At 41.2% G+C, this 25842-nt stretch overlaps 1 protein-coding gene across 3 annotated transcripts; it reads left to right on the forward strand.

Annotated features, from left to right (window-relative positions):
• The first annotated feature begins 1229 nt into the window (after positions 1–1229).
• Positions 1230–24148, forward strand: ranbp3b (RAN binding protein 3b). Of its 3 annotated transcripts, none has more exons than XM_080726033.1 (17): positions 1230–1281; positions 6609–6664; positions 7006–7042; positions 7160–7249; positions 7350–7421; positions 8877–8942; positions 11596–11688; positions 12710–12825; positions 13021–13137; positions 13311–13405; positions 13898–13973; positions 14097–14193; positions 14392–14516; positions 14616–14736; positions 17152–17294; positions 18543–18735; positions 22230–24148. In XM_080726033.1, the coding sequence occupies exons 1-17, from the start codon at positions 1260–1262 to the stop codon at positions 22277–22279; spliced, it is 1569 nt and encodes a 522-aa protein (XP_080582159.1). In that variant the 5' UTR covers positions 1230–1259; the 3' UTR covers positions 22280–24148. The 3 variants fall into 3 exon arrangements, with proteins under 3 accessions (XP_080582159.1, XP_080582158.1, XP_080582157.1); XM_080726032.1 differs by lacking the exon at positions 1230–1281 and adding an exon at positions 2081–2113; XM_080726031.1 differs by lacking the exon at positions 1230–1281 and having other exon boundaries at positions 6361–6664.
• Positions 24149–25842: the final 1694 nt, after the last annotated feature.

Below are 25842 nucleotides of genomic sequence, written 5' to 3' on the forward strand. Positions count from 1 at the left end.
CCCACCCACCCACATACAAACATACCTACACACACGGCCACGCTATGGAGACGGTGTGACCACCGCTCAAAAGGCTACAGACATACGACATATGACATCACTAGACAAACATGATGCTACGCACACACATTTTGCTATGACAAAACGCTGAGGAAAAAGGCTACAGACACACGCACAGCCACTCTATGGAGCGGTTTACGTGCTACACACACACGTTTTGCTATATGGCAAAACGCTGAGGAAAAAGGATACAGACACACGACATATGACATCACTAGACAAACATGATGCTACGTACACACATTTTACTATGGCAAAACGCTGAGGAAAAAGGCTACCGACATACGACATATGACATCACTAGACAAACATGATGCTACGCACACACATTTTACTATAGCAAAACGCTGAGGAAAAAGGCTACGGACACACGCACAGCCACGGAAAACGTTGAGGAAAAAGGCTACAGACATACGACATATGACATCACTAGACAAACATGATGCTACGCACACACATTTTACTATAGCAAAACGCTGAGGAAAAAGGCTACGGACACACGCACAGCCACTTATAGGAGTTTTTGAGCGGTTTGTACCGCTCAAAAAGAAAAAAAGTGTGATTCGAGTTGTTGGCTGTTTAATTGGACAAAATGTGGACAAAATATGGAAATGACTGACGTCTGACATCATAGATGTCTTATGTTATAGAGTCTAAATAGACCACATGAGACTCACACAATATATCCATATATGGGCATTAAGCCATGGGCTTAATGTTGATGACATCAGATATCTCCATAAATGGGCATACGGGACGAGGACAGAATGTGATGTCACAATGTGATGTCACAACGATGTGACATGACACCTACGGTTGCAATAAACGCCATGACGGGGACAACGGGTAGGCTATTGCATAGGCGGAGGCGGAGGGGCATCATATGGCCCCTGGGCATGTTTTCCAGACGCCAATGGGTATGGTGGTATCGTTCCCAACAGGCATCGTTCCTGAATCTTGGCCTAGAAGGCACTATAATAGGCTACAATAAAAAAAAAAGTAATACGGCAATTAAAAAAGTGTACATCCAGATCTATTACATCTAGATTACATTGCAATAAAATAACAAAATATAAAATTAAATAAAAATAACTTTTAAACAGGAATGGCTTGTACTGGAGTGTAGCCTACAGTGGGATGAGTGCTTTGCTACTTGTGTTCTTTGCGCGGTGGGTTGTGGGTGTGAGCGTAGAAGTAAAATGGCGGACTTGGCAAACGAAGGTGAGTAGTGGCGGTGTGAGAAAACAAAACAAAGGCTACGGCGTTTATACACGAAACGTGTAGGACAATATCACTGGCAGTGAATGAAACGGCAGCTACGCATCTTTGTGGTTATTAACCGGCTTGGACCTATTGTTTTATTTGAGGCTCTGTTGCGCTTGAAAGGCAACACAAACGTTAGCTTACACTAGGGCTTCGGCTAATACCTGGAATGAAATTGCGTGCCGTTAGGACGCCGCTAGCTGGCCAACTAACTCCTGGCACCATGCATGCACCGGGTTATTTATAGAATAAGTGACTGATCTGGTGATTTGTGGGGCAGGCTAGGCTGGTTAATGTTGTCTCCCGGAGGGTCAAATCAATTCGTGAATGTTGAAAACTTGTCAAATATGAGGGGGTTCCTGCAGTTGCATTTCAGGCGGGTAGATGGAATAATGTAAGCCAAAGCAGAGGCGACGACTCTGTCTAATCGCTGAAGAACCATCATCAGATGGCGTTTCCTTTTTATTATGATGATGCACTAGTGTCGTATTGCTTGTTGGGCAACAATTCCGCTATGAGCTCCGAGAAGCTTGGTCGTTGCATTGCTTGTCATATGAGATTATACGAGATGACTCATGGGCCAGCAAGGCAAGCTAACTTTAGCCAGGCAAGCTACCACAGGAGACGGGACAGCCGATGGGGGTGGCGGCTATGTACTGGAACGGATCAGATGGCAAACATGTTTGTAACGTTAGTTAATGTAAACGAACGTCACGCGGGTTATTTGGGTTACTTGGCTGTAAGGCTGTACTGTACATACATCTGGATGACTACATGGTGCATGCATGCAGTGAGGATACACCCTATTCTTGAGTGATATGGGTCGCACATTCCTTGTTTTTTTTTGCCATTGATTTCTGTTATAATTTAGTAATCTGGTTCAGCCTTGAAGGTTTGCGCCAGTATTGGTAAATAAATATCATATCTCCCCGGGTTCACGTGTATGCAGTGCAATCTTGCTCCATCAGAGCTGGCACTTGATGGGTGTAGCTACGGTAGCCATGGGGTTAGCCTCTTGAAATAGGCTTATCTCAGTCAGACAACAAACCGTTGCTTTTATTATGGCATGACAAATTTGGCGTTAATGCAACGCCAAATACTAGTGTCATTATGTTGATCGCAGTAGCTGCTCCTCTAGTGTTGTTGACAGTAGTTGAAGTTCTCATGCAAAGTATCAGTGCTGGGCCGAATTATGTGCTCATATTTATGTAGCACAGGGGTCTTCAACGTTTTCAGGCCAGGGACCCCCAAACTGATGGGGAGACGGAGCAGGGACCCCCTACCACCTCGTAGGGGGGGGGGGGGGCTACTACATATTTTTTATTTTAAACATGTACAAGTTACAGCGAGCATGGCCAGGGTGGGCCGTACCACTACCATTTCTAAACATACTACTTATTAACTGAGAACCAATGTCAATAATATCAACAATCTGTCAATTACATAGTAATCATGTATTCAAGCTATTCAAAATGGATAGAATCATGATTTATTTTTAACATAAATGTGAAAAACATTTTTTGAAATCTTTTTTTTTTTTTTTTTTTTTTTTTTTTTTTTTTTTTTGCAATAATTTTCGAGGACCCCCTGCAGTACCTCCGCGGACCCCCTAGGGTTCGCGGACCCCCTGTTGAAGACCCCTGATGTAGCACGTTTGGTGTTTTGCAAGCTATTTATCCAGTACCACCCCCATTACAGTTCATATTTCGTACTGGTCTGGTTTTGAATATTGTTAAATGTAAAAGTGATCACTGGTGGCATCTCTTGAGCAGTCTATTGTGATTACCGTTATGTGGAGTTATATCTATCTTATTCGCTTTATTGGTTCCTTTCTTTCTTGGCTGATTTATGGCAAAATGTTACAGAAGTTGTCCTTGCAGAATTATCTCCGCCAGACCTGAAGGCCCGAGATATTGTTTTCACCCCTGTGTTCGAGGCTAATCAGCAAATTTCTTGTTCACAGTGCCAGTAGGCCAGGGATTGATTGTTTTGTTGCAGGTCGTAGACTGAACAATTTCCCCCTTTTCTCCTCTTGCAAAATGCCACATAATTGCTACACAATAATTGCTACACAAGCTCTCTAAATGTCTCATACAGATTTTTGATAATCCATCCGGATTGACTATAAATGGCGTCCTAAATCTGTGGGAGGGCCTGTCTAAAAAGGATGCCAAAAAGCATGCATGTGTCGCAGAGCCAAAAGCGATTTAACTATGATCCATCCACAGATAAGAAACATGCAATACAGAAACAACTGATAAGCTGGTTGTTGTGCTTTGGCTGCCTGCTTTAACTACATTATTTTTAATGTCAAGTTGGACCGACATGGTGGCTGCTTAGATTCATGCCCTGATTTTTGTTCCTAGTCTGACCGTGTACAAATGTAAAGGTATTAACATTCAGCATTCTTTGTCATACATAGCCTTTCCCTAGCTCTGTCGAGCATTGGCAAGATCTAACCATATAGACCGTAAAATATATGGACAGTGCGAAGCCATTGGTTTCTATGCAGCGCAACTGAAGTATTTTGGGTCCTTGCCTGGCATGGGTGTCGCCATCATAGATTGAAATGCGACCAGAGGAGGCTATTGGCTGCCAACGGTCACGTGCAACCGCAGAGATACATGGGAGAATGTGGTCGGAGCCTCCCGAAATACAGCACACGAAGAAGAACACAGCTGGCTGGTATCAGTTTAGTTGGCCACGCCCCCCGCAACTTTATCATCAATTTTAACATAAATGGGACCTTATTTTCACAAAACGCATATCATCGTGATTGAAAGGCAATTTTTAACTAGTGATAGGAACCATAAAGTATTTATGAAAATGTTAATTAAGGTTAGAAAACGAAAGGGGAAAATGAATGGGGTCCAGTGGAGAACAATTAGCCAGTAGCTATGCCCCTCCCAAAAAGCTTTTGTCCAATGCTAGCTTAGAATAACTTCCTGCTTGCCAAGGTTTGCCTTGGCAACAGCCTTGGCAAGCTGCAGGTTGCTAAGCTAGCATTGGACAAAAGCTTTTAGGGGAGGGGCATAGCTACTGGCTAATTCTTTTTGCGATTGGCCGGGGAGGAAAACGGCACAACTAGCGGCCAATCATAGGAAGTTTTAGTTCCATATTGGAATCATTTTAAAACGGCGGAACTATGCCCCTGTTAATTTTTTCTTTTTTTTTTAAAGATTCGTTTTTGACCACCAGGCCAGCGGGCGCCCCTTCTATGCCCCTGTTTTTAACGCTCACCTCTGGCAGGTGTGGTGCGATTCCCAATAGACAGAAACCTCTCCCATAAGGTCAACTGTAGTAAAAATAAAGATTTGCTCCTATTGACCAGAGCTGCGGAGGGCGCTTTTGAGTAAATCAAATCATTTCTGACTGGCACACATGTTTTATTTTCTGCCCAAAAAGCGGATTTTATACAAAAGGTGGGGCTCTGAGATGTGTCCTACCAAGGAGAATAGTCTTTCAGCATTGTTAAACTGCCTTTATTTAGTGAGTAGCGATATTGTTTTCTTTATTTTTACTGCAAGGAGACCTTGCAATGTAATAGAGGTTTCTGTCTATGGGAATGGCACCGAGCCTGGCAGAGTGTAGGAGAGAACTCGCCAAACACTCTGGACCAGAGCTAGCCTTTCTCCCCAGCCCTGTGCCTTTTCGTACACGATGGGCATAAAGATAACAATGTATGCACTACACATAGGGTGTGTGCCTTCTCGCTGAGATTTGCGCTCCAGTGTAGGACTGCAACTATCGATTATTTTCTTATAGATTATTCTATTGATTATGCTTTTGATTCATTGAAAATGTAAATGCACATTTAAATGTCCTCACCAAAAGGTGTCTCAATTGTAGGTATTGCAAAAAGTGATTATGTGGCAGACCAAACTTTATGATTACGTCTTCAAATGGCTTTAGATTAGTTCCTTGCTACTGGCCTCCCAAAACCGAGTTGCACATTCTAATGGACCCTAATGGTTGTATTTGTACACACATGGGATCGGTGAAATTAAAATGTTTGAGAAGCTCTAAACTAGCCCTATTGGACTTCATGGTCTATTAATGCCAGTGTATTTAAAGACATTTTCAACATATGATGGATTGTATTTATTTTATTCATCTCCCCTTGCACACAAAGCTTTTATATATCTATCTATCATTTATTAAATTGATGAGTTTGATTACATGTTGCAGCCCTAGTCCACTGAGTATCCCTTTCTATTCACTATTTGTTTCACCACAGTAACATGTCAGGTTGCCTTTCCCCTTTGGATTGAATTCAGTTTGGCACTAATCTGTTAGATATCATTCATGATGCTATCTAAGCAGTGTGGTGTCACAGGCTCCTAATTATAGCCAGCTGCACACGAGAAGTGGCACAGTAAACCCACAAATGTGTTTGATCTGCTGCAGAAACTGTAATATTGCAGTGGTTCTCAAACCTTTTCTTGTCAAGGACTCACAGATTGATGTGGATTTGGCCACAGATCCCCATATGAAAATATTATTTCAAAGACAGTTTGAAAATACTAATGGTATTATTTAAAGCTATACTATGTAACTTTTTTAATAAAACAAATCTTAAAATTGTCCTAATTATTAAATCTCTAAAGTTTTAGAACACCCACTCTGTTCATTTCAGCTCCCAAAGCCTTTTCTTTATATGTGTTCTACTGAGCCCTGGTGGCCGTGACCGGGGCACATTCTGTACACGTGTCTCCCTACCGGCCAATCAAAGCCCAGATCATACACTGCCGAGCTCTTCAGGAAATACACTGCAGTGTTTACAATGGGCTAGGAGTCTAGCATGTATCTCCCCAACCGAGGCTCGTAGAGGGACACGAAAGACCTCTATGGATAGGAAAAAAGCAGACGCGACCGCGGTTTGCTATAACGCTACTGACCACTAGTTGAGCAACTTACACAGTATAGCTTTAAGATGACCTTTTACATGATAAGATTATATAGGTCATGATATTTTGATCCGATATGGTATCTATCTGAGGCATCTATTCTGCTGTCATGTCCTGAATGAATATGCACAATTCTTTTGCAACATCCAAGACAATTATGCTAGCGAGTGTTGCCTTAAACTACACAGTCCTTGTGAATGCTTCAGCAGTCAACCTTTAACTATTTTTGATGGGAAAACCAGGCCAAGATGTTACTGGGGTATAGCCTGGGCTATTTATGTTCCAGAAATAAAGTGGACCTTGTCAGACTTGATTGCAGTATAATTCTTTGTCTTTTATTTGTAATCTGTATAACTAGCTTACATTTTCTCTTAACAGACAAGCCTGCCATAGCCCCTCCTGTGTTTGTTTTCCAAAAAGATAAACTACAGAAGGTAAGGCTTCCTGAGTTGTTCAAATGTGGATCTATTCTGTGTGTTAGCACCACTTCATCCCCCCCCCCCCCCCCCAATTTATTTTAAAATATTGTTTTGGTTTGGTAGCGAGGTTAATCTTTCTATGTGGAATACAGTGAACAAGCCTTAAACCGAAACATCCAAATCTGTTGAAACTGATGTTGCACAGAAGAAACTAAGCTAAATTCATTCTCAGTATGGGACAGTTCTATTTTTCTTTTGTATGCTGAGTCTCTTCCCTATTTGATCAACATTTCATTAAGACCATTTATACTCTTATTTGTGATGAATAACCTGCCATATGTGGCCTCCTGTTACAGCGGTCGGCAGAGGGATCGAGTGCAGAGGATGGAGAAGGTAAATCTAATGTCCAAATGAAGAAGACTGTCCTTTTATGATAGCTTTTACAAACGTCAGTATGAATCATCTGCTGGGGTCATTTGGAGCATCTGTGTGTGTTTTGCTTCTCCCCAGATTCAGACAAAGACGAGGGAAGCTACTGCCCCCCGATGAAAAGGGAGAGAACATCGTCGTTAACACAGCAGTTCCCACCCTCCCATTCTGGTAAAGGGCAAAGCAGCAAGCAAGCCATTCTCCTTTTTACTGTTTGCAATCTAGACATTGATTTGTATGCAGAGCATCACGCCTGTCCTCTCTTTTGCAGTTCCCAAGAACAATGTGTTCATGCCCTCAAGTTTCTGCCAGTCTCCGACTGGGAACTCTGACTCTGAGCCAGGTGAGCCATCTCAGACCGCCACTCATTCTGCTTCCTTTAACCAGCCTCTGCTGTTAGCAGTCGTGCCTTTTGAGAGCCAGTGTAATGTGAACGTCTTGTTTGCCACACCATATGTTATTTAATTGATTGCCAAGCTTTCCCGAGTTTTTCCCGATGTCTCTGACTGCCAGGCCCGAGTTTCCAGAGTTATTCATTAACAATCATATTTTTAAAATAATCACAGAAAAAAGGTGCCGAAGTGCCTAAAATTGCTTCCTGTCTGTGTCGGAAACACGATCCGGATCAATCCGGGGACAAACCCTCTTTTCTCGGTCTAGATCCTCTCACAAACGCGGCACGATTGCTGCATCACATAAAAAAATTACGAAAATCATATTTTATCGCGGCAGGCAGCCATGAAAGTTGCCTTTTTTCTAGGCAGTCAATGGAATTTAACTAACAAGGATCACAACTAACGAATAACTATATTTACTGGAAACCGCATTGAGGAAGGGATGAATGAGGTGTCAAGGATGAGGGGAGGAATTTGGCCGAAGGGGTAAAACCGGGGTCAAGGATGAAGGTATTGATCAGGGGGTCAAGGTCTGGACGAGGAGTTGAATCAGTCGGATGATGGGATGAGTGATTTAAGTTGAAGGTTTCTCGGGTACAGTGGGTGGTTAGAGCAGGGTAGTTAGGTTGATACTCAGGTCAGAGGCTCGGTCTCGTTTCTGAGGAGTGCTCAGAGAGTGCCAAGAAAATAAAGGAAAAATATGGGGAGAGATGGATGTGAGAACTGAGAGAAGGAGAAAGGTGTTAGCCACACATCTGTTAGAATGGTAACTTAAGGTGTGCTTGAAAAATGATCTATGTTGCCAAACTAAACCTGTAGCAGCTTGCAATGTCATGTGTGTGCACATTTTTAGGATTGGTGACCCTCGCTGACAATAAACCCCTGGAACTTGATAGGGTTTGATTCATGCTTTTCTGTTTTTTATCAGTTAACACATGGACTTGATGTACATTGATGTACAGTATTATAGTCAAAGCTGCCTCAAACTCTGATCTGTACTGTTCAATATGATAAGGTGAGACCTTTATTGATCCCCCTGGGGAAATTCAGACTCAAAGGAGTATTCTTATATTGGTCTATGGCAATGGACGGTGCGTGCATGCGTTTTACAGCGCATTTAGCTAGCTCCTATAATAATGCTTGGGCAGAACCTAATAAAGCCACTGATGTAGGATGTAGTCTATGATGGAGGCCCTCGAGGCCACCATACTGTGGCACAGAATGAAGACCAAATCACACCTCTGGGTTTCTTGTCTTGTGTTCGTAAAGATGGAAAGGCAAAGGGAGCCGGGCAACCTTTTTTCTTTTCCAAGGTGCCCATGAAGCTCCCAGTGGCAAAGATTTTCTTTTCTTCTTTTTCTTCTTTTAAATTTCTGCTATGTCTTTTCATTTCATCTCACCAGAGGAGAAGCCTGTGGGTTTCCGTTTAAAACCACCAACTCTCATACATGGACAGGCACCCAGTTCAGGTGGGTGATGAAGTTATATTACATTTATCTGTTTAACAAGTAGATTCTTCACAAAGTTTCTCCTGGGAGGATTTGTGAGCTTAATTTGTTTTCTGCACGTGCTTACAGCTGGTCTCCGATTGAGCAAAGTACCTCTGGTCTGACCTTCTGTTCTTTAACCCATTCAGAACGGGTACACATTTTGTGTTTCATTATTTTATGCTTTAACTATTGAAAAATAGCAGATATACAAGCTCACAGCGCGGCACCGAGTGCCGCGCTGCGAGCTTGTAGATCTGCTATTTTTGAAAAATCGTGAAAATTAGAATTTTGACCCGATTCTTTAAGTGTCTTTTGAATCCTTCTAAGATTTTTTGAAAAACCTAAGTTTCTATGTCAGCAATCTGGCCAGCCATCGTCAAAGAAAAGGTCCTTTTCACTTAACTGGAGCTCAGTTAGTCTGTTCTTGAGAGACTACTATGTCAGTGGTTCTCAAACCTTTTCATGTGAAGGACCCCCAAAATGATATTTATTTGGCCACGGACCCCCATCTCAAAATATCTAGTTCCAGGGACCACCCAGAGGCAAAATTTGAGTTACAAACGTTCGCTACATATATTCAAAGATTTGCACACATTTTCACGACTTTTTCAAAAATAGCAGATCTACAAGCTCGCAGCGTGGCACTCGGTGCCGTGCTGTGAGCTTGTATATCTGCTATTTTTCACTGGTTAAAGCATTCAATAATTTTAGGCCTAAATGGGTTAATATGGCTCCACATTGGGTTGTTTTGAATTTAAAATGTACATTAGGGCTGAACAGTATTGGATTCATATTGATACCGCATTAGGGGTAGGCACAATACGTACGTACATTACGAAGACTCACCAAGTCATTGCATGATTCACTGTTTAGAAGCTCAGGCAAACACTAAAGTATGCTATAAAACAACCCAATAATGACAAACCTCACCACAAATACCCACACATACACTTGATGGAAAAGTAGCTAAGTAAAAACAGACTGAACTGCATATATTAAAAGGGAAGATATGTTTTTAGCCAAGCAAATTAGTTAGCGTTGGTAATGTACACAATGAAAGGAAATTTCCTGCCAGGAATTTAAGCACATTTCATGGTCTTGAAAATCTGCGTGATTGATCATGTGAGAATAATTGTGCAGTCTTGCAAGCAAAGTTCAACAACATCTTCCTTCTTGAGCCACAGTCATAGTTACTCATGGAGCCAAACACGTCCAGGAACGAGATAAGGGGGGGGGGGGGGGGGGGGGGTCGTGAGCCAGCTCCCCGTTATCTCGTCCACTGATGGGTTAACTGTTGCCATGGTTACCAGCTAAACAAGTGGCGCTGTAGCGGCTGATGAGCGAAAACTACATATCCCACCATGCAACTCGGCTGCCAGCATCATGGAGCGTCTATTCTCCATAGGCTCCGGTTAATTGCTGATGCAAAGAAACGGCTTTATCTCAGAATCTACTTCCAAAACGCCAAGAAGGCCGAGAGCCGCTCTGTTTAATAGCGATTTTGGGCCGTGACAGTCGGCCGCGGTTAGGATTTTAGTTTCGCGACCGAATGTAAACCAACTGATGTCCATTTTGAAATCGTCAGATTACACATCTTGCACACGCACGTGGCTTCCAGGACTCTTCAAAATAAAGCGTAAGTGAACGGCGGCGCTCTACAGCACATAGAATTTAAAAAAGAAATGGCAGCCCATGTGTTAATCGAACGATATGGCCTCAACAACTCTGTGTGGTGGTTGCCATGCATTGAATGACCCAAATGAATGAAACCCAGGCAGGATGCAATCGAGCCGCTACCAATCATATGAGTTGGACCTTCTTAACATTTAGCACCTCCAAAGTAGTTCACCTCCAAAATGACTTTTTTTATTCCTAAGCCAATAATTTGATTATAATAAATGTATACCCATGGATTCTGGATGGAGACCCAAATCTCCCACCAGAATATTAGAATTAAAGGAGTAGTTCACCCTTCATTGATTACTCATGCCATGGAGAGTAGAGTTCAATAATATCTTTTGGTTTTTGTCACATTCCTAAGACAAAAATGTGATTCGATTACATTTACCCCCATTGATTTCGGATGGGGGTACATTTATTGTTATCACATTTTTGTCTTAGGAATGCGACAAAAAACTAAAAATATTATTGAACTCTACTCTCCATGGCGTGACTAATCAATAGGAAAAAAAAAGTCATTTTGGGGGTGAACTACTCCTTTAAAGTAAATCTATTGAGTGGACATACCAAGGATAAATAATGGAGTAACCTCGGCTCACACTGAGCTAAAAGTAAGAGGAAAAGGACAGGTCTTTAAGTGCACCAATCACATGCAGAGTTGAAGTTAGATTGGTCAATAAGAGGCACCTTTTGGAAGTTAAGTCTAACCTTTTAGAAGTTGTTGTTAATTCTATCATTAAAAGCCACTTTAAACCAGCCGATTGAGTAGAAAAGCCTATACCATATTATGCAACCCTCAAGTACATCAAGACCTTCAAATCCAATTCAAAGTGTATTTGTCCCATCTCGGACAAGCAACAAGAAGTAGTGCTTGTGCTCCGACATGTCAAATGTTAATCTAGAATAAATACGCCACCCTCAGAACCAAACATGGTTACACTTTGTATTTCAGGGGTCCCGAGTCAGAAGCCCAAGGAGCAGCAGCGCAGCGTTCTCCGCCCGGCCGTGCTGCAGCCACCTCCGTCCAAGACCCACGCAGAGTCAAGTAAGCAAAAACCTTATCTTATTTTAATAAAAGCTACAACATGTCTATTTGCACCAATGAACATCGTCTTGTCTGATGTGCCTGCCTGGCTATCTGTCTTTAGTTAAATTAACTAGACCTTACCCGTTCGAAGATATGTGCTCCAAAATATGTGCAGAGTGTGGGTTGTGGGGAAAGTTACTGTAGCTGGTGCGTGCGTACATTATGAGCATCATAATGTAAGGAGCAGCTCATGGAGGAGTGTATATTTATGATGGTGAATAGAAGTATGAATGCGCTTGCTCCACATAGTTTTTTCATACCCGTTGGAAGATGAGACACACATCAAACGTGCCTGGTAAAAGCGAGAGAGAGAGAGAGAGAGAGAGAATGCACATTCCTAACTGTGAGAGAGAGGGGTGTGTGTGGGGCTACAGATCCCATGGCCTGGAGGAACGGACCGTAACCCTGACAACAGGCTAAGAAAACGCTAATAAACAGCTTTTATTTGGGAGAAATGAAATTCGGGCTCCGTCACCGTTGGTATAATGCTAATGGCCAATACCATGTGAACTTTGGGATCAGTTGCTGAAGCGAGTGAATAGATAAACGTAGATAAGCGTGAGCGTTAGAGCGTGAGTGTGTGAGTGAGTGAGTGAGTTTGGTGGTTTATCTGATAGATATTATCTGCACAGTGATAACAAGTAGTAATGTGTATATATATATATATATATATATATATATATATATATATATATATATATATATATATTTTTTTTTTTTTTTTATTATTATTATTATTATTTTTTACAACACTCAAATCAGAGGAAATTGAGAACACTTCGACCTAATCGCAAAATAGATTGATAAAAGCCAATTGAAATACATTGAAATAACCACATCTTATTTGAAATGGAAAACAGAAAAGTAGTGCAGTCACTACAGAGTACATCTTATTTGAAATGCCACAGAAAAGTAGTGCAGTCACTACCCAGTATAATTGTGAAGTCGGCCCTCCCTCTCCCTCCCCCCACTCCCATAGACTCCAGCTGTGGGACCAACGGAATGAAGAAGTCATCAGACGGAGCACATGGGACTGGGACTGGGTCCCTCTTTCTGAACAACACGGAGCACTCGGCCAGCGTGGCCAAATCACTGGTGAGGCGCACAGACCGTTCGATTCCATGCTCTCAGCTGCAACAGTTTATTTATACATTTAATTAAAGCTGAGGAATAAAAACGCGGTGAAGAATAACAACATTAAGATGATTAAATAAATAAAGTGCGGGTGAGATGGAAAGTACTCATTTGGCTACAATGAAGTGACCATGATGTGCGTCTGTCTGCTTGCAGAAACACGAAAAACAGGAAGATGGAGCAAGTGGCAACAAAGATGGGAGCGGAGGGGAAATGGAGTCTGATGTAGCGTCCAGTTTTGTATTCGGTCAGAATATCAAAGACAGAGCAAAGGTTTTCTCACATTTTGCTTTTCTCTCCCTGTTGTGACATCTTTGTCAGTCCTGTTTTCTTTAAATGTATAAATTAATTTATTACGTTTAGTTTTGTGATTATTCCCATGGTCATAGTGAGGTTCACACTGCCTCCATCAAGTGCTTCCATTAACATGGCTTTCCTCGATGTAGTTGGAAGAGAACAGTACAGAAGACAAGTTGAAGGATGGTATAGCGCCGGAGTCAGAAGGCACCAATTACTTCTTACAATACATCTCCACCCCCAGGTAATGTGTCCGGTTTGGAGGACTGCGACCTTTCAACCGTTTTGATTTGATATCAATTCCATTACATTAAAGTTTCAATCTGTAACTTTCATGTCCTACCTGAGATTTGAGCCTGGGTCTCCTGTGCAAGCGCTCACATTTAAACTGTTGAGCTGCATGTAATGGAAAGCACATTTGTGGAGGAGAGGTATTTCCATTTGAGTTTCACCTCTTGTCAACCAGTAGTGGTCCTACCTGAGCACAGGATCTAAAAGTCTCAATAGAAGAGCAGTAGGAGATCACCTCCAACCACCGCAGTTGTTAGTTTTATTGTATTAACTTACTCGTAACATATGCACAAAGAATGTAATGGATTGCAGCTTGTAAGTTATTCATGCCCTTCCAGTTTCAAAAAACAAACAGAAAACAACCAACACAATTATGAAGTGTCTAGTTTGGCAAAGTGTCGCCAGTTGATTTGTATTGACATGTTTGTCACCTCTGCCCTCGCAGTTCAAAAAATCCCACAAACAATACGGATACCGGAGCGAAATTTGTCTTTGGACAGAACATGTCTGAACGAGTTCTCGTGAGTAGTTCCGTTTTATTTTTCTTCTGCTGCTGTTTTTGACAGTTTCCTTGTACCACACTGCCAAGCCCCATAACGATAGCATGAGTTCCAAATGCGGTATGTTGCCTTGTCTTCTTTCAGAGTCCCCCCAAGGGTGAGTCATCAAGTGAGGAAAATAAAGATGTGTCGTCTGCTATTGCGTCAGAGTCCTCCTCACAGGAAGCCACCCCAGAGAAGGGTAAACACCCTCAGACAATGTAGTCATAAATACAACTAATACCACAAATCTCTGTGCAAATAAAAGTCATAAAAGTAAAAATGAAAAATCTGAGAGTGTGCGCTAGTAAATGTTTGCTCGGATAAGGCTTAGATGAACAACTTCCCTATGTGGCCAAGTAAAGATTTCCTATTATTCTTTTTTCTTTTTCATACATAGTGAACAGTGTGACAGAGTCTTTGGAGGAGTCTGCAGCAGCGTACACCAAAGCAACAGCCAAGAAGTGCATCTTAGAGAAAGTCGATGTGAAAACGGGAGAGGAATCGGAAAGCAATGTTTTACAGGTGTGTGATTCGGTGGTCCTTGTCGACACAAGAGTTAATACGTTTGAAGTGAAAGCAGCTTTGAGATATCTGGTTTGTTTGCCCTCTTTGTTTCCTTAGATACAGTGCAAGTTATTTGTGTTTGAGAAGCTGGCTCAGTCGTGGATAGAGAGGGGTCGAGGTCTACTGAGGCTCAATGACATGGCATCCACAGACAACGGCACGCTACAGTCCCGTCTAGGTAATAACGCAGCAGAATATTAAAGGATGACTTCACCACATTTAAAAAAATCCTACTTTCTCCGTGTCTCATACGAGGGCTGTGGACAGTTCAGAAACCCGTCTACCAGTGACATCATTGATGGAGAATCCAAGCTAATAGAAACTGCAGGCTTTCTATTCCTGGAAAGTAACCATGCTTTCATGGAAGCCATTGTTCTCACGATAACAAATCTAAATATTGTGTTAAAAAATCATGCCTAACGATGCTGTCACGTTTAGACAGGTTTCTGAACTGCACACAGCCCTCCTAAGAGACATAGACCGATTCGAAAGTAATTGTGCTATTTTATAATGAACATGAGGACCAATTATATGAATATTGGTTGAAAAGTGGTAAAGTTTTTTTTTTACTCTTGTCACACAAAGTGACTGCTTGTAGAGTCATTTGGCCTGTGTTTATTGTGATTCAATAAGCTTCTCTGGGCGGTGATGTTACAGTAGGCCTCTCATGAGGATTATATTTCCCGCAGTGATGGTCGCCTGGCAGTGTTTTGCTTTTGTCAGTAACCTTGGTACCACCATGCATGTGGCACTAGCCATGCTTTGCACTCCACACGGTGCAAGGCATGGCTTTTGTTCCAAATTGACCAGTGTGATCCGGCCTAGAGCCCGCTTTCCCTATCTGCTAATTTGCATGCGCGGCTTCTGTATCCGCTTGAGGCCCAGACCAGATCTGACGCTGCCGGTGTGGGTATGTTCATTGAAAATAATAGGGGCGGCTGGTTTGACGCGTGCCGTCCGCAGCCGGTGTGAGTCCCCCTCAAGCCTAAGTGTGCCTTATACTGGGGCATTCACGAATAGTGATTTTTAGTATTAGAATTATTCGACCTCGGGGCGCCCAGTGGCCTACTGGTCTAAGCGCATACCATATAGGCCTTGATGCCTGGCGGCGTCGCCGGTTCGATTCCCGATCCGGACGACCTTTGCCGCATGTCTCTCCCCATCTCTCTCCCTGTTTCCTGTCAGTCTACTGTACTATCCAATAAAGGCCTAAAAAAGCCCCAAAACAAATCTTAGAATTATTCGACCTCAAAGTATTCGAATAGTCGAATATTCGACTGGACTGGCCAAACTGTCAAATATTAAGTAAGCAAGATGTGAACATTGTGAAAATAGCCGTTGCGAGGCGTTGTGAGCATGTAGATCGGCTATTTTCACAATATTTATCTGCGGAACCGAGTCACATTAAATGTAATACCTACAATTCCAAGTGCTTGTCAGGGTGGGGGTCCCCAGTTCAAATATGTTTATTTTGGGGGTCACGGCCTAAAAAGGTTTGAGAACCCCTGGTATAGAGCATTAACAAATTCATCCACCAGGGGCACTGACAACTTATTCTTATGACTTCCTATCTAGCCAAGCTTTATAAACTATATATTTTTTAAAGAGAAAACAATAGAAAAATTAAAATAAGCGACTTCGGTGAACAACGTTGAATAGTGACTTTTATATTCGAATATTCGAATATTTGGTGAATGCCCTACCTTATACACAAACTTTTAACACATTTAGTCTGGTAAAAAAAAACTATTTGGAATTTATGGAAAAATGGAACAAAATGTACCGTATTGGCCCGAATATAGTACGACTCTGATTATAAGACGACCCCTATTTTTCAATTATCATTTTGGGAAAAAAATATGTTGAAGACAAAATATATTACAGGTATATTATATTATATTATATTATTTATAAAGAAAAACGTTATTATTGTAAAATGATTATAGAAAAGCTCATACAGAGATAACATTATGCTGTATTGTATTGCATTAACCATCAAAGTCAACTTCTATTCAAAAACAACATTCACAATTCAGACTGTGAAAACGAAAAGCACAATAAAAACACTACATTTCCCATCAAGCTTTGCGGCCCGTTTCATCATTCAGATGCGACGGTTCATTGTAAAGTAAACAGGAACCATTGGCTGCAGCCAGCGTTAGCTTGCATAGCTTCAGTTGCTGTTGGGATTAAACCTCCACGCTAAAGATCACATATGCGCCCGTCATCCACGCCGATGTTCGCGAGAACAACGCACACGCACGCGGCCCGGTAAGTCCAATGCTAAAGCCATCCGACTTTGCCAAACGGGAGGTGAAATGTGCCGAGGTCCAACGTTCGCTGCGCATCAATCATGTAGTGTACGGTAATTATGGTACACTACATGACTGCAGTAGCTCGCGGGGGCTGTGAGGAGAGCAGGGAAAGGTCCTGAAAGATACATAACGTATCTCCCCGGTGAAAAGTCTAAGCCCCAATTATAGGACGACTCTCTATTTTGAGAATATGTTTATTAGAATAAAATATCGTCCTATATTCGGTCCAATACGGTATTTCAGTATCCTGATGAATAGCTGTGTGTGTGTGTCTCCAGTCATGAGGACCCAGGGCAGCCTGCGGTTAATCCTCAACACCAAGCTGTGGTCTCAGATGCAGGTGGACAAAGCCAGTGACAAGAGTGTACGCATCACTGCCATGGACACAGAGGACCAGGGCGTCAAGGTCTTCCTAATATCGGTATGTTATGGTGTAAAGTAACTAAGTACATTTGAATTATTGAATGCTTTAACCAGTGAAAAATAGCAGATATACAAGCTCACAGCGCGGCACCGAGTGCCGCGCTGCGAGCTTGTAGATCTGCTATTTTTGAAAAATTGTGAAAATGTGTGCAAATTACACATCCATGCCTTGGTTGTCCCACACAAGCCGCCACAGTCTCATAAATCATTTTTTTTATATATTTTTCAAAGCAGACTTTTGTAACTCAAATCTCTGCTTCTGGGGGGGTCCCTGGAACAACATATTTTGAGATGGGGGTCCGTGGCTAAATACCTGTAATGTTGGGGGTCCTTGACATGAAAAAGTTTGAGAACTACTGATTTAGAGGAAGGATTTAGAAGTCGGGTCAAAGATCGGGTCAATGGTATTCAAAGACTTGCACACATTTTCACGTTTTTTCAAAAATAGCAGATCTACAAGCTCGCAGCGCGGCACTCGGTGCCGCACTGTGAGCTTGTATATCTGCTATTTTTCTAAAGTTAAAGCATACTATAATGGTTAAAGTGGTTAAAATCTAACGCGACTCCGGCGCGTTCCAGGTATTTTAGAGTTAAGTACAATTTTGAGGTATTTGTACTTTAGGTACTTGAGGTATACAGTATGTCCAATTTCCAATAATCTTACTTCTACTCCACTAAAAAAAGAGCAATTTCCAATAATCTTACTTCTACTCCACTACATTTCAGATCCAAATATTGTACTTTTACTCCACTACATTTATTTGAGAACTTTAGTTACTAGTTACTTTGCAGATTAAATTATAATATTATAAAATATACATCAACCACTTAAGCCCTATTTTATACCCTTGGCCATTATCTACAAGCTCGCGACGCATTGTGATCTGCTATTTTCAAACATTTTGTACCTTTACTTTTGGCACTTTCTAAGTACATTTTGATGCCAACACCTAAATACTTTTACTCAAGTGCATTTTCTATATTGCAGTAGTGATACTTTTATGTAAGTAACATGACTACTTATTCCACCATTGGACTCCACAAGGTCTTTGCTGAGCAGGACACTTCTGGACATAATAATTAAGAAGTAGCAACAAAAATAGCTGATCTACTATCTCGCCTGTAGATCTGCTATTCTCACTAGTTTGTAAAAACTAGTGGCAAACTTCTGATCTCTTAAAGTTTGGGAACCACTTGGTGTTGGTGTACACGTTTCACTGAACTGGCCATGGCTGTGTCCTCTCAGGCCAGCTCTAAAGACACAGGGCAGCTGGCGGCGGCGCTGCACCACCGCATCCTGGCCCTGAAGAGCCGGGCGGAGCAGGAGACGGAGCCTCCGGCAGCAGCCATCCTGGAGGCGGAGGTGCCCCAGTCCAACGAGGAGGACAGTGACGAGGACGAGGTGGCCAACACAGCCTCAGCCTCTAATCCAGCTACAGGTCAGTCCACCTGTGTGTATGTGAGGGAGAAAGTGGGAGAGCGCTGTCGGTCCCGAGTTCAATTTACAATTTAGGCATTTAGCAGACGCTCTTAACACACTCCCTGCCGGTCAACTGCCTGATCAACAATTTAACTAGGGGGTTCCCTGCCGATCAACTTTTATAAACTTTTTTTATAAAAAGTATTCTTTTTTGCGGAAAAACCTCCCCTGGACTAAATGGAAAACGCTGATTTTGCTGGCAGGAGCTGGATTATTTATGTATTTACTCTGGCAGTGAATGAGTTAATCCAGAGCGATTTACAATAGCAAGGTCAATACATCAAATGCATAGAAATAGTAATCTAAGAAAAACAAAGGTAGACAAAACACCTATAAAAATATATAAATAAAATAAAAATCCAAATTACATGCCCATCAGTGCCCATACCCTTGGGCACTGATGGGCCTTTCTGTGCGGAGTTGGCATGTTCCGTGTCTCCTAGGCCTAGGGTAGGTACCCTCACAAAAAACATTTAGTAATCCTGGTCTATACTGCCTCCCCCTGGTCAGCCGGGGTGCCTGATGGAAGGCAAAGGAACTGGATGGAATGAGGTGTTCCTTCCACGTGCTACGTCCTACCGGGGGAACCTCCCCCGCCCTGTCAGGTGAACAGAAGCGGCTTGGCCTCCTCGTGCATTGAAGGAAGCACGAACTCAGTCTGTTGCTCTCCCCAGGTTGGCAGAGGGAGAGCAGCGCCCAGGATTACAGTTTTTTTTAGGCATTGGCACTGGGTGAAAGAGGGTGTGTGTGAAACCTTTTTATTTAATTTATATTCGAATCATTTCAGCCAACCTGATATTCATAGAATTTGACAGAATCTCCCAAATTATGTTTGGTGGTTACCTGCCAATATATGCCTGGTAGAGTAGAAGAACATTTGTGAGGATTTGGCTGCTTAATCTTCCATTCTGGTTGCAACCCATACGCTTCATTAAGAGGCTATTATTATGAGAGGTTTATGTTATGTTCTGAAATCAGATTTTGGCTGTGTTCACTGCTGCTTGCTCTGTTTGTTGATGCCATGCTAGATTTGTGCAGCTGGCTTTGCAAGAGGTTCAGCTGAGGCTGTGTGTTGACCGTAGGGCTGGCTTATTTTATTTTGGGGTGGCCTTCTGTGCATTTATTTTGATGGGTACAATATAGAGACTGGATTCAAGGAGAGATAGTAGGCGGAGGGACATACAGCCAATGGTCAGGTCTGCCAAGAATTAACCCATTTAGGCCTAGAATTAGAAGGATTCAAAAGACACTTATAGAATCGGGTAAAAATTCTAATGTCCACGACTTTTCAAAAATTGTGAGCTTGTATATCTGCTATTTTTCAATAGTTAAAGCATAAAATAATGATACACAAAATGTGTACCCGTTCTAAATGGGTTAAACCGGTGTTTGAGATCCCTGGCCGAACTAAACCAGGGTTTTACCTGGGGTTAAAGTGGGGCTAGTCTGTTCTGTTTTATACCCCAGTGTATATTCTAATATACCAGTTTAATATTCAGAAGTTAGTCTTTAAGATATATCACAAGTGATACTATTACAATTACTTAAATTCAAGACGATATCTAATCTTATATCAAGATAATATTCTATTGTAAAATCTTGCCCATCTGTAGTTTAACTCATTCGTAGTTAACGGCAGAGGAGCTATGTCTTTCACTGCTGGCTTCTCCTACCTGTTAAAGCGGCCGCTAATCCAGTTCCCATCGTGCGTGATCGAACACTGCTATGCATGGTGTGTTTGCGTATTCCATCAGCTTCTCAAATCCTTTTTTTTTTTTTTTTCAATTGATCCATAAGTTCTCCGTCTGTAAGCTGCCGTGTTTACACAGAAAGCCAACGGGCCAAAATAGACGACGGACCATCAGCTTCCGGTTCACGGTCTCAATGTTAACTGGTCCGCTCAATAATGTGTCTGTGTAGAAACCGATCACGGAGCATTAGTTCCGGCCTATTTTAGTTCCTTCTCGATAAAAACATTTTTTTTAATTAAAGCTTATTAAATCTTAGGGTTCCTCGGGCATGGCAGGGAAGGGGTACAAAGGGGTATTTCTTTGGCAGAGGTTGAGTTAACAGAGAGGGTAATTTGTGATGCATGTTCACAAGGCTTAATTCCCCACACATTTATATACTATGCTATATACTTCAATGTATACAAATGTAGAGTAGATGGGGCTGAGATAATGAGCCTTAGAATTTCTTCTGGTTTAAAGTTATACCATGTAACTTTTTTTATAAAACAAATCTTAAAATTGAACTAACTGTTAAATCGCTAAAGTTTTAGAACCCCCACTCTGTTATTTTCAGCTTCTGAAGCCTTCTCTTCATATGTTTTCTATGAGTTGTGAGGGGGGGGAGAATTTCCCGGCAAAATGATGTCATCTCCCACATGATACACTACCGGCCAATCACAGCGCCGATCATACACCACCGGCCAATCACAGCGAGTCTTGCTGTCTCTAAAGGAAGTAGCTTCCCTCAGCAACTGTGTTTACATTGGTGAAGGAGAGACGGCTCTACGGAATCGTATCAGCGAGGCGGAGGTGCTCGCGACGGCCGCGGTGGTCCGCGGACCCCGGCCGAAAAAAGCAATACCGCTACTGACCACTAGTTGAGCAGCTTCCACAGTACAGCTTTAATACGATTAGATTTTGTCTGCTTGGTTTGTAGGCTAGGAACTCTAGATCTGAAACAGTGCTCCTTCAACAGTAAAAGCTTCAGCCCTTGTGTTCTTTTGAAAGTACGTTAGTCAGGCCTGAGAATTATATGTTAAAGGACAACTCCACCCTAAATAACATCTAGGCTAATTTTCCTACTTATATTTATCCCAAATTACTGTCCATGCTGTCAATTAGGCAGAAATGCCCCTGTTTCCCCAGCATAACCCATAGCCTCATAGATTAGAGTGGAGCCTATAAGCCTTTTACGCTATTTGTTGTGATCAAAAGTGATTTATTTTTCATGAATGTGTTACTACTAGTTGTCATTACACATCCATGCCTTGGTTGTCCCACACAAGCCGCCACAGTCTCATAAATCATGTTTTGGGGTGAGCATCAACTGCCTTTCAAAGTGACTGTACTGGTCAATCACAGTTTTTTGCGTGACTTGGCAAAACGCATAATGGCATAACATCTGTTTAGCAGGATGTTGCGGCTCGTGTGGGACAGCCATGGCATGAATGACAACTAATGAGAGATTGATAAAAGAAAAAAACACACTTTTGACCGCAACAAATATAGTAAAAGTGATAGGCTTATGTACTCCACTCTATGCTATGAGGGCTGCTAGGTTCTGCTGGGGAAACTGTACAACATGGGCATTTCTGCCTAATAGACCCTTTTGTCTATTAGTCTTTTTGGATCAATATAAGTTGGAAAATGAGCCTAGATGTTATTTAGGGCGGAGTTGTCCTTTAACACCAACTTTGCTAACACCGCCGCCTTCTCCCCACAGGAAATTCAGAGGGAGGAGAGAGCCAGCAAGGAGCGGCAGGAAGCACATAGCGTCAAACGCTGTTCGATGGCCTGCTGCTAAGATGCTGCCATTGGAGGCATTTTACCGTAGGCATCTCGATGGACACCCCCCCTTGACCAATGTGGGTCCTAAAGACCAGTACTTTTTTTGGATATTTAGAAGTCGTCTAGCTCCAGGAAATAAACCCCTCCCTCCCTCCCTGTGCCGGAGTGTCACACCCCCAACTCGTTGCAGTTTTCATCTACTCTGCATTCAGCGTAAATATCTGGAGTCGTTACTGTCCCCTCTGTCCCTCCTCCCCTCCCGTTTTGTGTTTTATTTTTGTTTTCGAGTATTACTTCTTTTTTTTTTTTTCGATAGCAAAAATAAAAGACTTTTCAAAGCTTTTGGTTTGGGACTTGTCTGCTCATCATATTGATGAGTGTAAGGGTGTTTTTCCTCTACATTTAAAAAAAGAAAAATGTATGGCACATGTCAAGACTGCAGTTTCTACTACTTTGGGACCTTTTTACGTCACTCTCTACGGCTGTGCCTCTCGGGAGACCCACTTCCAGAGGAGCTTCATTCACCATGTATTTGACTAATTGTACAGGTCGTTTCAACATTTTAACCCATTAAGGCCTGGGAACTCATAACTTAAACCATTATTTTATGCTTTAACTATTGAAAAATAGCAGATATACAAGCTGGCTGCAAGCTTGTAGATGTGTTATTTTATTTTATTTGTGAGAATCTGTGAAAGTCTTTGAATATTTTTGACCTGATTGTATAAATGTCTTCTAAATCAGTGGTTCTCAAACTTTTTCATGTCAAGGACTCCCAAAATGATATGTATTTGGCCACGGACCACCATCTCAAAATATCTAGTTCCAGGGACCCCCGGAAGCTAAATTTCAGTTACAAATGTTCGCTTTTAAACAGATATATTCAAAGATTTGCACAAAATGTTCACGATTTTTTTTTTTTTAGCACTCGTGCCGCGCTGTGAGCTTGTATATCTGCTCTTTTTCAACAGCTAAAACATAAAATAATTCCAGGTCTTGATGTCCTCCGCATCTGACAAGTGTAACTTAGGTGTAACACTTGATTTCACAGTGGTCTTATTCTGATTGTGTTAAACTGATGAAAAGCTGTTTTCTAAGTGCATCATTATGCTGTTAGTAGTACTCCGTGAGAACCACCCTAACGTGTGCAAGTGCTAATTTGTTCCAAGTTTCCACTAAGATCAATGCATCTGCATCGCAGGTATGCACAGGAGGGTTATTTACTATTCTCTTCCACAGGTAGATCAACACAGCTTCATACACTAGAGTGAGGCCATTGTAAAATAAGTGTCGCTCTGTGATTTATCTGTCGTTTCCACGAGGCATCGTTAACACGTATGCACTGTTTGTAAAGGCTAGCCAAGACCACGGAGTCATTGACAATAGCAGTTTCTTATATTTCCTATTGACCTCCACTATAGTGAATAAAAGGACTAAAAACAATGCCGATATGAATTCATGAGTATAAGGAGGGCAAAACGATTCACTTGTTATCAGATTCATAAAGATGCATTCATCGTTCACCATGTTTTTTTTTTTTTTTGTTTTTTTTTCAAAATATTTTTGTTAAACCAGAAATTAATTCAACATCCACCGTCATTCTGCACGTAACTCATGTAACTTTTTTTTTTCTTTCCAACATCCTGAAGGTTTATATTGTGTTGATACATATTTTTTATTTTGAAAATATTATAGAAACTTTTTATCAATTTTCATTTGGGGGAAAAACATGTTTGAAAGAACACTTATTTTGTGTGGAAAACGTTTTGAGTGATAACTGTAATACCCTTGAATGTCATGTACATTTGAATATATTATCATTTCGTAGCGCACCATGTTTCTCAACTCCTCCGACTGCCCCTTTACAAAATAAAACATTTTGGACTGACACAATTTTATTTTTTTCCATCAAGTTACACAGTAATGCTATTATAAGCAGTGGTTAAAATATACTTCAAGAACTCATCAGTGGTGGAATGTGAGTGCATTCACTCAATTACTGTAGTTTGTAGTTTTGAGTTGTTTTTTCTGGAGTATTTCCAATTTTCAATACTTTTACTTCTACTCCACTACATCTCAGGCAAATGTTTTTACTCCAATACAATTATTTGAAAACTATATAGTTACTAGTAACTTTGTATGTTTTATTATTACAAAACATACACTAACCACTTCAACTGGTTTAAAATAGACGATCCACAAACTCATTGTGTCGCAAAATGACACGTTTCAAATAATTGTACAAGAGGAAAACAATATTTGCCTCTTGAGATGAAATGGAGTAAAAGTATTACTGGAAATACTCCAGCAAAGTAAAAAGTACTTGAGTAAATGTACATAGTTTCCACCTCTGATTATAAATGTTTCTCACTAGTACCTCATTGTTAGCCTAGTAAACTGACTCCTCCCATGCAGGAAGAGACTGGTTTACGAGGCTACCTCATTGTTGCTTTGACCATAATAAGGTACATACATTCAATAGCTTGCTCTTTTGGGAATACAATGTGACCTAGATGTGACCTTTAGGGCACCATGCAGAGCCCCGTATCCAGCAGTGAATTCAAATTGAGTTTATTAACTACATTTATTATTTTGTTAAATGTGAAACCTTAAGAGTTTTATGCCAAGGTTAAGTATACTGGGTCAACACTAGGGGGCATCAAAGACTGCACAACCTTAACGGACTATTCATGACAGGTATGATACATACATTGGTCATTAATGCCAAGACTAACATCCATGATAACACTTGACGCACAATCTAATATAGTGAAAATAGCACACAACATGTCACATTTAGACGTGCTGTGAGCTTGTATTTAAGCTTTTTTCACATTTTTTTTTATTTTATTTAGTTTTTTCCCCACTGATTTATATAATAATCAGATTTGAATTATATTCCTAAGTGGTTTGAAATGAGATTCTAATCAGATACACTGAAGCTTGATTCCTTATTAGTCATACAGCGGTGTCACTTGTTGAAAATAACAGATCTACAACCATCAGTAATGATGCCTATACTTTTCTTTGGTTAAATATTTATTTTAAAAACATAATCCACAGACAAACTTAACCATTTCTACTTCTCAATATAATCCTTCTTTGCCTCTTTTGCCTGGCAATATAGGGATGACATGCATTAATCTATTAAATAATATAAAGGTAATATCAAATACATTGTCAAAAATGAGAGACAGTGACGCTTTATTAACAAGACAGTCTTTTATTACCATATTATTCCTTATTTTGCATGGGAACTTTTAACTGATATATGTTCTATGTCAATACTAAGGAAAGGGTTTGATACAAAACAAACTATTTGACTTTGTTTACATCCACAATTCTACTGTCAAATTCTGATGTCAGTTTGTTCATTTTGGACACTGAATTGTCCACAGTTTTGTCTCTGAGGATTTGTGACAACCTTTCAAGATTTGGGAAGTCAAACAAACAGCCGACCTGGCTACAAGCGTATGCAAAGAATTGTGAGATGTTTTCAGTGTTTGTTTTAGGTTTCCTGGCCTTAATTAGAGGTTCCCCCCACCCCC

This window comes from Nannobrachium achirus (assembly GCF_963921795.1).
Source record: "Nannobrachium achirus genome assembly, chromosome: 5".
NCBI classification, from domain to species: Eukaryota; Metazoa; Chordata; class Actinopteri; order Myctophiformes; family Myctophidae; genus Nannobrachium; species Nannobrachium achirus.